General features: G+C 33.7%; 1 protein-coding gene across 4 annotated transcripts in view; it reads left to right on the top strand.

The window, feature by feature from the left end:
• Positions 1–18,722, top strand: part of TBCK (TBC1 domain containing kinase) — a 244,314-nt gene that overhangs the window by 38,504 nt on the left and 187,088 nt on the right. For all 4 annotated transcript variants that reach the window (XR_004483193.2, XM_004269604.3, XM_033427801.2 and 1 more), the window contains exons 4-6: positions 6,745–6,859; positions 8,338–8,411; positions 12,942–13,083. Coding sequence is in view for 3 of the 4 variants with exons in the window: in XM_004269604.3 (XP_004269652.1) it covers positions 6,745–6,859; positions 8,338–8,411; positions 12,942–13,083 (331 nt within the window). In the remaining variant the exon portion in view is untranslated. The remainder of the gene's footprint in view (positions 1–6,744; positions 6,860–8,337; positions 8,412–12,941; positions 13,084–18,722) is intronic.

The raw sequence follows: 18,722 nt of genomic DNA, 5'->3' as shown, positions 1-18,722 counted from the left end.
ACACATCCTTTTTTTTGGATAGAATAACTCAAATTCGTAAAGATGTTAAGCCTCCCCTAATATATGCAGATTTAATGTGAACTCAACTCAAATACGAAATACTAACAAGTATTTTTTTTCTGAGCTAGAAAAATTGTAGGAATCTATCTTAACAACTTAGTCTAATTCGCAGTTTTAGCCAGATATTAACAAGATTATCATATTACCCACCATACAGTGGCTCCTTATTCTTTCAGTAAATAAAAGACTAGAAGGAGAGGTGTATTTTCAGCAAACTAGTACTTTCTTTTTTGGATAGCCGTTGTGTGAACTTAAGCAATTTATGTTTTCTTGACTTACTGAAGAATTATACACTCTCTTATAAATGAAGTTAACACCATTGATCTAGTCTAGTATAGTCTAGTCTAATACACTTTTTTTGAGCTGTTATTTCCTTAGCGGTGATGAACTTAATCTTGTTATCTCCACCCTCTTGCACCATCATGGGTGTGGTTATATACATTTATTGAACACCTATTATTTGATACCCATTTATTGAGCACCTACCTTATAGGCACTATGGTAGGCATAGGGATTCCAAGTTGAATAAGCTTCAAGGTATTCAAGCTACCACTGCCTCAAGATACAGTGAGAGAGACAAACCTATACAGAAATTATTACCATAGAATTAATAAACCTTGTAACTATGTACTGTCAGAAAATAGAGACGTACAATTCTATCAGGGGTAGAGCCATTTGATGAGAAGCCATTAAGGATCCTGGCAAAAAAATATATATATATGTATATGTGTATATATATATATATATATATATATAAATGACAGAATAGATCTAGAATAAAGAAGGATGTCAAAAAAAAAAGGACTGGTTGAGATAACAGGGGTCTCAAGGTCTTTAATGAGTTTAGAGAGCAGGTCCTCAGAAATAGGGAACAGAGAAGTATAGGAGATTGTAGTTGAAAATCAAGATGTTTTGAGTAAGTAGCAGTTGAGCAATGTCTCATGACAAACTGTCTGTATTTCAGGATATTGGCTGGAGTTTGATGAAAATCTGTGGCTATGAACCTGGGAAGCTAACTAATCCTTATAGATATTAAACGCATGATCTTGGCCTCAGTATGTTTTAACCAACTAAGCTAAACAGCTGCAGATAATTTACAGATGATTGAATCAGAAGCACACAGTGTAAATTTCCTTTGAAATACATCTGGAAAGGGCTAAACAAAACATACTTGGTATTGTACTAAATTAATAGATTTGAAATTCATTAAGCCATATTTAATATCCAAATACAGCCAAGTTGAGTCATGCCTAGAAATTATCGACATTTGTTCTTGGTGGTGGTGATGGTAGTCATGTTTTTTTCTCTTTTAGTTATTAATCTTATTACTTTCCAAGATTTATGATTTTTGTAGGTCTGCTTTGTTCTCACCAATGTAATAAATAAATTTTCATGTTTTCTTTTACTCTCAAGACAGAGAAAAAAGATGATTATCATCTCCTAACTTAATTATTGAATTATAATTGTATCAAAATTCTATTGAATTCAACTGTATTAAAATTGTCAGTTTATAAATCTGTGTTTTCTTTTTTTTTTCAAAATTCAAGAATTTTTTAATAACCCAAATGCTTTTCTCAAAAATAAAATATATGTTAACTCACTAGAGAAGAAACACAAATATGAACTCAGGAATGGATAAATTACGGAATCCAAAGTGACTATTAATACCAGATAATCACAGTGTTTTATACCAAAAAAAAGTGTCAAATGCAGTTACCCAAATGAATTAAATGCTACAAGTTGTTGCAAATGGGTATATATATTTTTAACATCTTTATTGGAGTATAATTGCTTTACAATGGTTTGTTAGTTTCTGCTTTACAACAAAATGAATCAGTTATATATATACATATGTTCCCATATCTCTTCCCTCTACAACTATGCTGTAGGCTTTTTAATTGTGGAAATCAATTTTTCTTCCATGGAACCTAAAAATGCAGAGGCCTAAAACATAGTACCAAGCAGTTAAAAACAAAAAAGTATACAAAATTCCACAAATACTGATTTCTTTTTCCCGTTATAGAAAATAGCATTAGCTTTTTCTTCTCCTTTACACCTATATTTTACCTTTTGGGAAGTCTGAGATCTTCTGCCAGAGTTCAGTAGGTGTTCTGTAGGAGTTGTTCCACGTGTAGATGTATTTCTGATTTATCTGTGTGGAGGAAGGTGATCTCTGCGTCTTACTCTTCCGCCATCTTCCCCCTCTCCTATACCTATATTTTAAAATAAATTTAAAAATTAAATCCCAAGAGCACAAATGGGCAGAAAAGCAAATCTGATTTCCTGTCTGATTTAAACTGAAGAATACTGAGTTCATTAACTGTAATTCATATATAATCTCAAGTAATAGCTAAGAAAAGATGTGTCATGAGCTCAGCTTTATACGTTCGTATTTTTAAAAATTTTTTCAATGTAAATTCTCATCAGCTCAATAATAGCATGAATGTACTTTTTGACATGCAAGTGTTTTCCAATTATATCTTAAAATCAGCTAACAGAAGCAGGTCGAGAAAGTAGAAGATGCAGTCTTCTGTTTTCAGCTGTTTCAGAACTGGTTTAATGAAAAAGTCACTTTAAAGATTTGGTTTTAATTTCACGAGAAAGACATCTGTATTGAAATAGTGTGCAGCTGAGGTCCTCTAGTGTCACAGTTGAATATGGCATCAACTTTTAAGATTTTGTGAAGTGTGTGTGTGTATGTGTGTGTGTGTGTGTGTGTGTGTGTGAGAGAGAGAGAGAGAGAGAGAGAGAGAGAAAGAGAGAGAGAAAGAGTGAGAGAGACAGAGACAGAAACAGAAACAGAGATACAGAGAGAAGAACAAGGACAAGAGAGATTACTACCTTAAAGTTGACTCAGCAAATGACCTCAGAAAACTAGGTTCTTATGTTTTATTTGTTAATCAATCTTAATGAAAGGTTTTCTTTGTTTTTAAGAGGGGAGGGGTTTGCATTCTTTCATGTGCACATAGTTTTCAATGTAATTGTAGTTGTTTTAAAGTTTGGAATCTTTTCCTTTACATAGTTGGTTTATTTTTTTGCAGATGTTAATGAAAACTATTAATTCTTAATTGTTCTCATCTCATTTGCTTAATACTGGCTGTTGTGACACTTTAATATGGGAGAAACTATTTGATAAAGTAGAATAGTTTATAGATCAGTTTAATAAGAATTCTTTATAAATAGTAACTTTTGTTTTGTTTTGTTTTTTATATATACTTCATGGCGAATATCAACTTATTGCTTTATTTTAAAATATGGCTGACAATCAGGAAGTACCAGATATATGAGGGAAGAAATAGTTTGAGAGTCAAGGGAGGAAAAAAAAATTTTAAAAACTTACCCCAGAGGAAATGAAGATAACATACTTTTTTCCCCCCCAAATTAAAAGAATTCTAATAACTATCCTCAGAGAGACTCAAAAGAATAATGTATCCATAGCCAAAGAACAGGATGTATTGAAACGGAACAACTGGAGACCAGAAGAGAGATCTTGGAAATTAAATAATAGGCCATGCTCATAGGAGTATAAGTCTAAGAATAAAGTATAAAAGAATCCTGAAAGCTTCCACAGAGGAATAGCATGGTATCTACATGCTATGAAAAATTTTCTCATGACTATATTCTAGCTAAATAAAAAGGAAACACAAAAAGAATCATAGGTATAAAAAATGATAGTAGCTGATGATAAAATTCATGAATACAGTTATAATTATAAAATTATAGTATCCATTAAATCCTGATGACTGAGATATTTTCTCTGGAGAGCTAGGGGTTAAGTGGCTTAGGTTTTTATTTCTTTCTCTGCTTAGTTCCATGGTAAATTTTTACTATACGTAGTGCAGCAGTGTACCAAAACACTTCCCATCTGTCTCAGAGTAAAAGCCAAGGCCTAAATGGCCTCACATGATCTAGCCCTCTGACTTGCTAACTCTCTGCCCTCATCTCCTCCCAGTTTCACCTTTTGCTCATTCTACTGCATACACAGTAGCTTCATTGTGTTTTTTGGTGGTTTTTTAAAAATTTGTTTTTCTTTTTTGAACTGCTGTGTATTCTTCCAGTTAAGACTTGCTTACTGTGCCCTCTGCCTGAATTACACATTTCCCAGGGAGCTGCATGTCTTTTTCATTTCCTTTAGATTTCGGCACAAATGTCACCTCAGTGAAGCCTTCCTTGATCACACTGTATATATAAAATAGCAACCCACATTCTGTCTTCTCTTCTCTACTTTTTCTCCTTAGCACTTAATCGCTATATATCATGTTATATATTTACTTGTTTATCTGTTTAGTCTTCAAGAAAGGAGCAAAGGCATCTTTCATCTGTCTTATAAAATTTGATAATGTAAAATAATATAAACAATAAAAAAAAAAAAGAGACTTCCTTGGTGGCACAGTAGTTAAGAATCCACCTGCCAATGCAGGGGACACAGGTTCCAGCCCTGGTCCAGGAAGATGCCACATGCCGCGGAGCAACTAAGCCCATGCACCACAACTACTGAGCCTGCGCTCTAGAGCCCATGAGCCACAACTACTGAGCCTGCATGCCATAACTACTGAAGCCCGTGCGCCTAGAGCCTGTGCTCTGCAACAAGAGAAGCCACCGCAATGAGAAGCCTGCACACTGCAACGAAGAGTAGCCCCCACTCACCACAACTAGAGAAAGCCCGCGCACAGCAACGAAGACCCAACACAGCCAAAAATAAGTAAATAAACTAATTAATTTAAAAAATCAGGAGTTAGAAAAGGAAAATGGAGAAGTATGTTAATTATATCGTCTTGCATAGTGAAGAGTTAATTATAATTACGTAAAAGTCTAACCACCAGAAGAGTTGAAAACACAAACTGCTAGAGATGGTTACTTCTGGAAAGTCAGACAAGGATGAGAAGAGAGAGAGATTTTAACTTTTCATCTCTTGTTCTTTCTTATGGTTTTAATTTAGAGGAGGGAGTCATAGTGAAATTATTCTTTTTTTAAATTGTATTTGGCCTTCTTTTTATGTCAAGTTTATTGCGATTAATTTACATACCTTACAATTTACCCTTTTTAGCGTGCAGTTAAATCAGTTTGGCCAACTCAGTCCTATAACCATCATCAAAATTAGAAATAGAACAATTCCATCATGTAAAATTTTCTCATACTCCTTTGTATCAACCCATTCCCTCCACCCAAGCCCATGACAATCAGTGATCTTTTAACTTAACATTTTTTATTTAATGTGGGTTCCTTGTAACCTGAATATAATCAAGTCTGAATTGGTGACTTTGGAGCAGTTACATATAATGTAATGGTTGATATATCTGAATTAAAATCTGTTAATTGGGCTTCCCTGGTGGCGCAGTGGTTGAGAGTCCGCCTGCCGATGCAGGGGACGCGGGTTCATGCCCTGGTCCGGGAGGATCCCACATGGCGCGGAGTGGCTGGGCCCGTGAGCCATGGCTGCTGAGCCTGCACGTCCGGAGCCTGTGCTCCGCAGTGGGAGAGGTCACAACAGTGAGAGGCCCGCGTACCGCAAAAAAAAAAAGAAAAAAAAAATCTGTTAATTGTTTTCCAATTGTTCCATTTGTTCTTTGTTCTTTTTTCCTTTTATTTGCCCTGCTTTTAGGTTGACTTTTTTTATATATAATTTCATTGTATCTCTATTATTAGCTTGTTGTTTATACCTTTTAAAAAATTAATTTAGTTGTTACCCTCATATTTACTTAGTTTTTTAAAGTCTGATTTAAAGTGTAAAAAAAAAAAAGGGGGAAGAAAAGAGATCTGTACCCAAATGTTAATATTAGTGGTTTGAGGATTGGGTTTGAATTATTCTCCCCTACTTTTCTGTATATTCTTCCTAACTTCCTATATGAATGATGTTTTATTTAAAAAAAAAAAAAAGGAGAGAGAGAGAGGGAGAGGAAGAGAGAGAGCAAGACAAAGAAACTGGGCATCCCTGTGGAAGTTGGCTTAAGAGAGAATAGGATAAGAAAGAAATGTTTGATAAATTACTGGAGGTTGCTTTGTGGATTGATCTGGAAAGTAAGCTCAGGTCTATCTGCTATAAAATATATTATAGCTATTTTTCAGGGATATAGGTGTTTTGTCTTGAGCAAGATAGGTGGTTTTCATTGACTTAGTTCTGCCATATATCTGCAAGTGTCCTGATAATTTGGCAAAGTCCAACCTGCTGAAGGTCAAGGTCATTTGTATACCACCAATATTAAACTACCTTCATGGAAGAATTATACTTCAATTAGAGTAGCCTTTAGAAAACTACATTCTTTGTCAGATCAATTCTGTTGTAAGTGGAAAATCAAAAATATGTCGAAGTAAATAGTTTAGAAAATGTGTAGAGTCTATTTTCTCTGAATAGAGGAGGTACAATAAAAATATAGCTCTTTGGGGAATCCCCTGGTGGTTCCAGTGGTTAGGACTCTGCACTTTCACTGCTGAAAGTCTGGGTTCAATCCCTGGTCAGGGAACTAAAATCTCACAAGGCACATGGCCAAAAAAAAAAAAAATATATATATATATATATATATATATATACACACACACACATATATATACACACACACATATATATACACACATATATATATATTTATCTTTGAATTTTATCAGTGAACCTCATTTCTTAAAACAGGTTCTATATCTGCTTTGTAATTGACCTATTGATCTGTGACTCTTTTGTTTTCTTTGTAGATATTCAAAGGTTTTGTGCATAGCATTTGAGATACTTCAGGGCTTGCAGTATATGAACAAACATGGTATAGTACACCGGGCACTGTCTCCTCATAATATCCTTTTGGATCAAAAGGTAATCATCAAATAGTATATTAAATATTTGCTTTTTATTTCACATTGGAAGCTACTGAAATCAGGCCCACTTAGTGAATCAGAGGGACTGTAGAATTAGAATATGTCTTAAGCGTATTCATAATGAAAAGATTATATGAATGTAATATATTTGTGGTTGTTTAAAAATAAAGTATCTCTAAATTATATGAATCCGTGTGTCTTTCACATTCATTATTCTTTTTTCCCCAGACCCATTTTCTAACTTGTTTTGTTTTTCCTTCCATTCATTTTCTAAAAGATACATACACATTGTGTCTTCCCAATCCACTCCTTCTCTGAATTTGCTTTCATCTTAAGAAAGATTCTCTGACTATTTACATAGAATATTTTTCTCATAGCACAACTGAATTGTGTTTTCTCCACTTTATTCTTCTTTCCTACTTCCTCTTTTCACTTTATTCCTCATTTATTTTCTTTGTTTACCAGCTGTTCATACCTAGCTTCTTTTTTTAATTGGAGTACTGATTCTCTACTTGGAAATCTTATGGGGGATTTCTAAGAAGCTAGTCAACCTCTAAGAGAATTATGGGTAGCAAGGTGGTATTTTTTCAGGAATAATCATAATTTCATTCTTTTTCATAAGCATATAAAATAGTTTTGAGGAAACATTTTCTGGGGAATTATCTTTTGTATTAGTAGGATTATTCTTTTTCTCTGACTTTCTTCCAGACTTTCAGTATATATACCCTATGATATTAAAAATAAAGATAAATGGTGCTCATTAATTTCATACTTATGGTAGTAGAGTATCTAACTGTCTGAATTGTTTTAAAATATAAATGTTTTTTAATTCTGGGAAATAGAGTTCTTGAGAAAAAGAAAACAACTTTTAAATTGACTATGGTTTTATAAAGTCTTAAACATCTAAAGGGGGAAAACCTTAAGGGACTTCTAAATTTGTTTTGCCTTTTAAGAATCTTGCTTTTGTGATCATTATGCTTATTCTCAAACAGTATAAAAAATTGTTGGGAATCAAGCAGATTCACTAATATCTTGATTTGTGAACTGACCTTTCCAAGTTAAAAATGTCCATGTCAAGTTTAAATTATAACATTGTGAGTGGACTTGCAACTCCCTGAAAAAATTTTCTTTTGTGAAAATTACCACAATATATTCTAATTGAGGATTCAAGACAACTAAGAACATTTTTGCTATTTAGAGAAGCCCAGAAAATAATAAGCAGCAAAAATTTTTAAATGTTGTCACTTTGATATATAAAATATGTATGTGTGTATATATATGTTTGTAATGAATATAAAGCAGACTTCAAACACTGACAAATAGTTTTTAATAAAATTATGGCAAATTAAAATATATTTTCTTAATGTATCTGACTATATGATAGTGTCCTTACTTATAAAATGTATAATCATAATTTTCCCTGTCAGTGATATTAAAATATTTTATAATGTTTTTTTTCTTCCTTTATTATTATAGGGACATGTTAAATTGGCTAAATTTGGACTTTATCATATGACAGCATATGGTGATGATGTTGATTTCCCAATTGGGTAAGAATTTTTTTTTTCTGAGTTCCGGCTTAAACTTTCTAATCTTTAATGAAGTGTGTATTTTGTTAATTTATTATTTTTGACATAAAACTACCTTTTTAAAATTAAAAATATCTTAATTTTCCAAATACTTCTAAGAGTAGACAATGAGTTTTTCCCAGCATACAAAAGGTCCCTGATGTTGATCTTTCATTGAATTGGTAGTGAGGCTAGCAGATTATTGACTTTCTTCACCTTATAATGCTTACTAAAATTAATTTTATTTCATTCAGAATTAGGTAAATTTAAGGCAAGAAGGCTGACAAGATTCTCACTTAATGATAATGTATGTTCCTCAAAAGACAGAAAAATCACTCTCATATTATCTTCTAATATTTCTAAGTTTAATTCCCTGTTCTTTAAGATGTAGTTGTACATTAAGCTTCAAGTCGAGTCACTGTAGCTGTCAGAGGTAATGGGGTGGATTCTCTAACTGAAAGTCTGCGTTTAAGTTTGGAGAGGTTCTGATATGGAATTCCAGATTTATGTTAGCCTCCAAAAAAGGAATGAAAGTTTATTTCATCCTGGACTCAATTGAATGCTTTGATATAGATGTCTGTATTATATTTATTGTTTGGTTGCTTTTTAAACATGTTAATAATATAATTCTTTTATAAGTGTTTAATTTTAGATACATAGAAGTTACAAAATAGTACAAAAATTTCTTGTGTAGCCTTAACTCAGACTCCCCAAATGTTAACATTTCACTACATTTTTTTCTCTTTCTTTTATCTTACACATATATATGTATTTGTGTATAATATATTTTTTCTGAATTATTTAAGAATTATTAGTGTATATAATGGCCATTTACCCCTCAATACTTCAGTTTGTATTTCCTAAAGTAAGGAATTTTCTTACATAACCACAAAACAATTATCAAAATCAGCAAATTAAAATGATATAATACAATTTTCTAGAGACCTTAAGCATATTTCTTAATTGCTGTGAGATTCTGTTTAATAGTATCGATTTGTGTTTTGCTCTTTGGGCTCCCTAAAGTCAGTTCTGTCACTCCATTATTGGGAATTATGGTTTGGAGTCATGGAGTATGTTTCTGCAGGAAAACATTGCCTAAAAACTTAACTAGATGTTTTTAAAAAAAGATCTCATTTATAAATTACCTTTTATCTTTGTAAGTTAGCTTATAGTTTTGTCACTTAAAATTTTCATTAGCTTGGCCATAGCTATAATCTTAAAATAAATTGTTTAGTCATTCCTTCCTTTATTTATTAAGAAAATATTTATCAAATACATTTTCTTATGGCTGCTGGATATACAAACATGGATAAGATAGGTTCCCATTCTTCAAGAAGCTCATTATTTAATGGGAAATTTTCTGTTTTGATGGCCTACTTATTAATGTGCATAAATTCATAGTCTTATAGTTTTACATACCAAAACTTGTGGTTGTAGGCAACAAACAATTGTTTTCACAAGCACAAAAACAATATTTTATAAAAATAGCCTACGCTCTATTTGTTTTAAAAAAAACCTTTTGAAATAATAAAATTCAGTTCATAATAAAGCTCCGGTATCTTCATCATATGTAATAATTGCCTTTTAAAATAGCTTTTAGGCAGCTGTAGTTAATGTGCTTCTTCATTTTGTCTAAATTTGTATGAGAGAGAACTCCAAAAACCATACAAACAAAAATTAATTTTTTGCCTTTTACTTAAAGGTTCTTTAGGTTATAGTGATGAATAGAAGAAAGGAAGTGATTTTTCTTAAAGCACATCAAGGATTTTGAAGAGTTGTGTTTGAATTTAAAATGCTTGGATAGAATTGGTCTCATGTGCCATTTGGTTTGGCTTACTTTGAAGTCTTTGACCCAAAAGGTCTGACCAGAAAGTATCAAAGAGCAAAATGTGAAACATTAGCCAGGAAAAATAAAGTGATCAAACAGCTAAGTCATGAAAGAAAATATTTACACCAGAAGAAGCTTGCGGTTGATTCAAAAGACAAATATTAAAGAACAACAAAGTAAAATGTTAACATCTGTTTCAAAATATTGTAAAGAGTTAGAAATTGGACATTCATTTTATTTGGCCAGTAGCTTAATACCTTGTTAAAGCATCAGACAGATGGTGAAAGCCACTTACATTTATCTCACCAGTCATACTCACGGCAGAGTTCCGGTAAGAGTGTTAAAATGCTATGCTAAAGAAGAGACACTTGTTGAAAGGAGATAATTTACATTTAAAAATCCTAAGTTTTATTATTTTTATTAATTAACAAGTCCTTGATAGAAAGGAAATTAGAATTTTGGGAGCAAAAGTCGCCTCTGTACTTCCAGAGATCACCAGTCAGAAGTTTTAGATATAACAATTTACCCATAGTATTGCTTGACTTTTCACTACCCATTCTGTTATTTTGGGGTTAGATGTGCTGGAAATCAGGATTAAAAATGAACAGTTTACCTTCTGGATGTATCATGCTAATGATGACAAAGCTAAAACATTGCATATGTGTCATATTTTTCATTTTTAGAAAACTTCTTTATGTATTCACTAATATTTATAACAGTTTTGTGAGGTAGGCATTATTATTCCTATTTTATAGATTAAGAAACCCAAATCATATATAGAATATGTGATAGGACTGAAGTTAGAATACAGGTATTATAATATTAAGTTCATTGCTTTTCTACTAGACTTCACTTGTCTCCAGAGGTTTCACACATTCATTTAGAAGATCAATATGATCACCTTAGGGTAAAATGATATCATAGTACAAATTTATGTGTATGAAAATGTGCCTCAGCCTCTTTAGTTATCAAGGAAATACAAATTAAAACTACAACGGTGTGTAGGTCCCACCCACCAGGTGGCCAAACATTAGAAAGTCTGTCACTGCTGTCTAACAAGTGTTGGAGAAGTAAGCAATAGGATCTGTTGTACACTGCTCATGGGAGTATAAATTGATACAATCCCTTTCAAAAAACATTTGGCATGATATTATAAAGTTGAAAGTGCACGTCTTATGGCCTAGAAATTCAATCCTAGGTTTATACCCTTGGGGAAACTTTTGCAGATGTACATATAGTATTTCTAGGAACATTGTTTATAATATGAAAAGACAGGAAATTACTTAAATGCCTATTGAAATTAGAGTGAATAAATTATGATATATTCATAAAATAGAAGTAAAAATTAATGACTTAGATCTACATGCAACTATATGGATGGCTCTTTTAAATAACGTTGATTAAAAAAGCAAATCACAAAGGAATACCATCAGCATAATTCCAATACTGTAAAGTTCAGAAATGTGCTTTACTAAACAATATACTTTTTAGGGTTACAAACATATGGTAAAGCTATAAAGAAATGGAAGAGAATTATAAACACAAAAATTCCAGTTGTCTGTTCCTTTTGGGGGATACCAGGGAGGTATAATTAGGGAGAAGCAGAGAGGGACCTTTAGTGATAATTTCATATTCTTTACTTAAACTTCTTGATAGGTACATGGGTGTTCTTTTAAACTTTATTCTTTATACCTTATTCATTTAATCTATCTTTTGTATTTACTAAAGCAATTTTCAAAAAACTTGTGTTGGTGAAGGTAAGGGGAAATAGGCACTCATATTGCTTATGAGAATATAAATTGCCATAACCTGAAAGGGCAACTTGGCAACATGAATCAAAATTTAAAATGCATCTACCTTATGACTTTGTAGTGCCATGTCTAGGAATTTGTCTTTCGTCTACACATACATATTCAGGGGAAAGGGAATATTTGTAATATATCCATGTCAGCATTGTTTATAATAGCAAAAGAGTGGAACTTCCAACATATCCATTCAGAGTTGCTTTAAGTAAATTAAATGCATCAATACAATGAAATTATTGGCAGTTTTCAAAAAGAATGAGGCAAATCTATACTTATTTTTTTAGAATAATCTCTAAAATATATTTTGAGTGAGAAAGGGTACAGAATAGTGCATATAGTGTGCTTCCCTATGGGGCAATGATGATGGGTGATAAAGTTTATTTATACATACATATGTGTGGGTGACTGGAGTACAGAGATGGGAGAAAGTCTTACCTTTCAATTTATATATTTTTACAGATTTTGACATTGCTACTATTCAAAAGAATAAATACTATTTTCAAAGATAATATATGCTTTAAATAAGAGTTAAGTATAAAGAGAAGATAGGCAGTAAGGAAGAAGGAAAAACGCCTGGAAACCTGGAAAGCTGCAAGAAGGCAATATGTTAACACAGAGGAAAGCAAAGAAAGGAACTAATATTGCAGACACACGATAGGTTTTAAATTATTTGAGACTCATGTATTTGCTCTTGATTCCTAGACATAGAAGCCTCTTTTATGGTTAGTTTAGAATTCTTCCTAGAAAGAGTTGTTCGTCTAATTGCATTGAGCTTTTACATAGGTCGTACTGTACTGATAGTAAAAATGTACCACTACATAGTTCTTTCCCCCTTTCTAGCTCATAGTAATTATTCATTTCTAAAATATACCATTTTAGGTATCCATCATACTTGGCACCTGAGGTAATTGCACAAGGAATTTTCAAAACCAATGATCATGTGCCAAGTGAGAAACCGTTGCCTTCTGGCCCCAAATCAGATGTCTGGTCTCTTGGAATCATTTTATTTGAGCTTTGTGTGGTATGTATAAAGAAATAGTAAACTCATAAAAATAATTTTGTGTTTCTTAGAAAAGTATTTTTGGATACGAAGGCTATTTAGTAATATCAATAGCATGTTTTTGCTTTGCAAATTGACTACATAACAGAGAAAAAAATCTCAATTTGACTTCGTAAAAAATCCTGTTTGACAATTTATTTGTATATTATTTTGGTATATCTAGAAATATTGACGCTTTTATTAAGTATTAAAAATATACACTGTACTGGGCTTCCCTGGCGGCACAGTGGTTGAGAGTCCGCCTGCCGATGCAGGGGACACGGGTTCGTGCCCCAGTCCGGGAGGATCCCACGTGCCGCGGAGTGGCTGGGCCCGTGAGCCATGGCCTCAGAGCCTGCACGTCCGGAGCCTGTGCTCCACAACAGGAGAGGCCACAACAGTGAGAAGCCCGCGTACCGCAAAAAAAAAAAAAAAATATATATATATATATATATATATATATATATATACACACACTGTACTAAGTGTAAAAAATTAAGCATATTTAGAAACATTTACACTAAAACTGCTTACATGCTTTGGTATGTTCATTCTCTCTCTCCCTTCTGTGGTATTCTTTCTTCTTTAAATCCCTTCTCCTCTGTTATTCTGTCTCCTGTAAGACTGACTTTGTAACTGAGTTGGCTTTTTATGAGGCCTTCCTGAAATATCCTCTATATTTATTAGGGTAATAAAGACTATACAGCTATTAAAAACAAATGAATTAAAACTGCAGTAGCTTAAAAAACACAGATGTTTTTCTCCCTCATGTAACAGTCCACAGAAAGTTAGGGTGGGCTCTGTTCCACAGCATCATGAAAAAACTTAGGCTATCAGGAATGGCTCCACCATTCTCACCACCTGATTTCCAAAGATGCTCTCTTTATCCTCTTTTTTAGCTATAAGGAAAGAAGAGGAGTGAATTCATGGTAACTGTCTTTAAAAAGATGATATAAAAGTTGCAGATATCAACTCTGTTCTTTTCACTAGTGGCACTTTACCCATGTGGCCACATGTAGGTTCAACAGAATACAAATGCCTAAATATTCAGAAAGAAGATCAGGATGGATTTGGAGAGACAACTAATATTTTGTCAATCCTCCCTCCAAATACCTGCCAGGGTTAGTTCCTGTCTTCTTTTCTCTCCTTTTCTATTTTAGCATTTGTCATGTTTGTCTACATGGACAATAAGGTCTTTAAAGGCACACATTTTTATTATTCATCTGTTGTTCTGTCTTCCAAGAGATGTTTTTTTTAGCATCTTTATTGGAGTATAATTGCTTTACAATGGTGTGTTAGTTTCTGCTTTATAACAAAGTGAATCAGCTATACGTATACATATGTTCCCATATCTGTTCCCTCTTGCGTCTCCCTCCCACCCTCCCAATCCCACCCCTCTAGGTGGTCACAAAGCACCAAGCTGATCTCTCTGTTCTATGCAGCTGCTTCCCACTAGCTATCTGTTTTACATTTGATAGTATATATAAGTCCACTCTCTTACTTCGTCCCAGCTTACCCTTCCCCCTCCCCATGCCCTCAAGTCCATTCTCTACGTCTTTGTTCCTGTCCTGCCCCTAGGTTCTTCATAACCATTTTTTTTTCTTTTTAGAATCCATATGTATGTGTTAGCATACAGTATTTCTTTTTCTCTTTCTGACTTACTTCACTCTGTATGTCAGAATCTAGGTCCATCCACCTCACTACAAATAAGTCAATTTCATTTCGTTTTATGGCTGAGTAATATGCCATTGTATATATGTGCCACGTCTTCTTTATTCATTCATCTGTTGATGGACACTTAGGTTGCTACCATGTCCTGGTTACTGTAAATAAAGCTGCAATGAACATTGTGGCACATGACTCTTTTTGAATTATGGTTTTCTCAGGGTATATGCCCAGTAGTGCACTTGCTGGATCATACGGTAGTTCTATTTTTAGTTTTTTAAGGGACCTCCATACTGTTCTCCATAGTGACTGTATCAATTTACATTCCCACCAACAGTGCAAGAGGGTTCCCTTTTCTCCACACCCTCTCCAGGATTTATTGTTTGTACATTTTTTGATGATGGCCATTCTGAACAGTGTGAGGTGTTACCTCATTGTAGTTTTGATTTGCATTTCTCTAATGATTAGTGATGTTGAGCATTCTTTCATGTGTTTTTTGGCAATCTGTATATCTTCTTTGCAGAAATGTCTATTTAGGTCTTCTGCTCATTTTTGGATTGGGTTGTTTGTTTTTTTGATATTGAGCTGCATGAGCTGCTTGTAAATTTTGGAGATTAATCCTTTGTCAGTTGCTTCATTTCAAATATTCTCTCCCATTCTGAGGGTTGTCCTTTTGTCTTGTTTATGGTTTCCTTTGCTGTGAAAAAGCTTTGAAGTTTCATTAGGTCCCATTTGTTTATTTTTGTTTTTATTTCCATTTCTCTAGGAAGTGGGTCAAAAAGGATCTTGCTGTGATTTATGTCATAGAGTGTTCTGCCTGTTTTCCTCTAAGAGTCTTATAGTGTCTGGCCTTACATTTAGGTCTTTAATCTATTTTTAGTTTATTTTTGTGTATGGTCTTAGCGAGTGTTCTAATTTCATTGTTTGACATGTACCTGTCCAGTCTTCCCAGCACCACTTATTGAAGTGGCTGTCTTTTCTCCATTGTATATTCTTGTCTCCTTTATCAAAAATAACATGACCATATTTGCGTGGGTTTATCGCTGGGCTTTCTATCCTGTTCCATTGATCTATATTTCTGTTTTTGTGCCAGTACCATACTGTCTTGATTACTGTAACTTTGTAGTAAGGTCTGAAGTCAAGGAGCCTGATTCCTCCAGCTCCGTTTTCCTTTCTCAAGATTGCGTTGGCTATTCAGGGTCTTTTTTGTTTCCATACAAATTGTGCAATTTTTTGTTCTAGTCCTGTGAAAAATGCCATTGGTAGTTTCATAGGGATTGCATTGAATCTGTAGATTGCTTTGGGTAGTATAGCCATTTTCACAATGTTGATTCTTCCAATCCAAGAACATGATATATCTCTCCATGTGTTTGTATCATCTTTAATTTCTTTCATCAGTGTCTTATAGTTTTCTACATACAGGTCTTTGGCCTCCTTAGGTAGGTTTATTCCTAGGTATTTTGTTCTTTTTGTTGCATTGGTAAATGGGAGTGTTTCCTTAATTTCTCTTTCAGATATTTCATCATTAGTGTTTAAGAATGCAAGTTATTTCTGTGCATTAATTTTGTATCCTGCTACTTTACCAAATTCATTCATTTGCTCTAGCAGTTTTCTGATAGAGTCTTTAGGACGCTCTGTGTATAGTGTCATGTCACCTGCAAACAGTGACAGCTTTACTTCTTCTTTTCTGATTTGGATTCTTTTTATTTCTTTTTCTTCTCTGATTGCTGTGGATATAACTTCCAAAGCAATGATGAATAATAGTGGTGAAAGTAGGCAACCTTGTCTTTTTCCTGACCTTAGTGGAAATGCTTTCAGTTTTTCACCATTTAGAACAATGTTGGCTGTGGGTTTGTCATATATGGCCTTTATTATGTGGAGGTAAGTTCCCTCTTTGCCTACTTTCTGGAGGGTTTTTATCATTAATGGATGTTGAATTTTGTCAAAAGGTTTTTCTGCATCTATTGAGATGATCATATGGTTTTTCTCCTTCAATTTCTTAATATGGTGTATCACATTGATTGATTTGCGTATACTGAAGAATCCTTGCATTCCTGGGAAGAAACCTACTTGATCATGGTGTATGATCCTTTTAATGTGCTGCTGGATTCTGTTCGCTAGTATATTGTTGAGGATTTTTGCATCTATGTTCATCAGTGATATTGGCCTGTAGTTTTCTGTCTTTGTGACATCTTTGTCTGTTTTTGGTATCATGGTGATGGTGGCCTCGTAGAATGAGTTTGGGAGTGTTCCTTCCTCTGCAATTTTTTTGAAGAGTTTGAGAAGGTTGGGTTAGCTCTGCTCTAAATGTTTGATAGAATTTGCCTGTGAAGCCATCTGGTCCTGGGCTTTTGTTTGTTGGAAGATTTTTAATCACAGTCTCAATTTCAGTGCTAGTGATTGGTCTGTTTATTTTTTCTATTCTTCCCGGTTTAGTCTCGGAAGGTTGTGCTTTTCTAAGAATGTGTCCATTTCTTCCAGGTTGTCCATTTTATTGGCATATAGTTGCTTGTAGTAATCTCTCATGATCCTTTGTATTTCTGCAGTGTCAGTTGTTACTTCTCCTTTTTCATTTCTAATTCTGTTGATTTGAGTCTTCTCCATCTTTTTCTTGATGAGTCTGGCTAATGGTTTATCACTTTTGTTTATCTTCTCAAGGAACCAGCTTTTAGTTTTATTGATCTTTGCTATCCTTTCCTTCATTTCATTTTCATTTATTTCTGATCTGATCTTTACGATTTCTTTCCTTCTGCTAACTTTGGGGTTTTTTTGTTCTTCTTTCTCTAATTGCTTTAGGTATATGGTTAGGTTGTTTATTTGAGATGTTTCTTGTTTCTTAAACTTTGCTATAAACTTCCCTCTTAGAACTGCTTTTGCTGCATCCCACAGGTTTTGGGTCATCATCTTTTCATTGTCATTTGTTTCTAGGTATTTTTTGATTTCCTCTTTGATTTCTTCAGTGGTCTCTTGGTTATTTAGTAGTGTATTGTTTAGCCTCCATGTGTTTGTATTTTTTACAGATTTTTTCCTGTAATTGATACCTAGTCCCATAGTGTTGTGGTCAGAAAAGACCCTTGATATGCTTTCAATTTTCTTAAATTTACCAAGGCTTGATTTGTGACCCAAGATATGATGTATCCTGGAGAATGTTCCATGAGCACTTGAGAAGAAAGTGTATTCTGTTGTTTTTAGATGGAATGTCCTGTAAATATCAATTAAGTCCATCTTGTTTAATGTATCATTTAAAGCTTGTGTTTCCTTATTTATTTTCATTTTGAATGATCTGCCCACTGGTGAAAGTTGGGTGTTAAAGTCCTCCCCTACTATGATTGTGTTACTGTCAATTTCCCCATTTATGGCTGTTAGCATTTGCCTTATGTACTGAGGTGCTCCTATGTTGGGTGCATAAATATTTATAATTGTTATATCTTCTTCTTGGATTGATCCCTTGATCATTATGTAGTGTACTTCTTTGTCTCTTGTAATTGTTTTTGTTTTAAAGTCTATTTTGTCTGATATGAGAATTGCTACTCTACCTTTCTTTTGATTTCCATTTGCATGGAATATCTTTTTCCTTCCCCTCACTTTCAGTCTGTATGTGTCCCTAGGTCTGAAGTGGGTCTCTTGTAGACTGCATATGCACGGGTCTTGTTTTTGTATCCATTCAGCCAGTTTATGTCTTTTGGTTGGAGTATTTAATCCATTTACATTTGAGGTAATTATCAATATGTAAGTTCCTGTTACCATTCTCTTAACTCTTTTGGGTTTGTTATTGTAGGTCTTTTCCTTCACTTGTGTTTCCTGCCTAGAGAAGTTCCTTAAGCATTTGTTGTAAAGCTTGTTTGGTGGTGCTGAATTCTCTTAGCTTTTGCTTGTCTGTAAAGGTTTTAATTTCTCCATCGAATCTGAATGAGATCCTTGCTGGGTAGAGTAATCTTGGTTGTAGCTTTTTCCCT

This window comes from Orcinus orca, chromosome 4 (assembly GCF_937001465.1).
Source record: "Orcinus orca chromosome 4, mOrcOrc1.1, whole genome shotgun sequence".
NCBI lineage: Eukaryota > Metazoa > Chordata > Mammalia > Artiodactyla > Delphinidae > Orcinus > Orcinus orca.
Note: the sequence above shows the minus strand (reverse complement) of the source record. Positions and strands in the feature narration are given on the sequence as shown.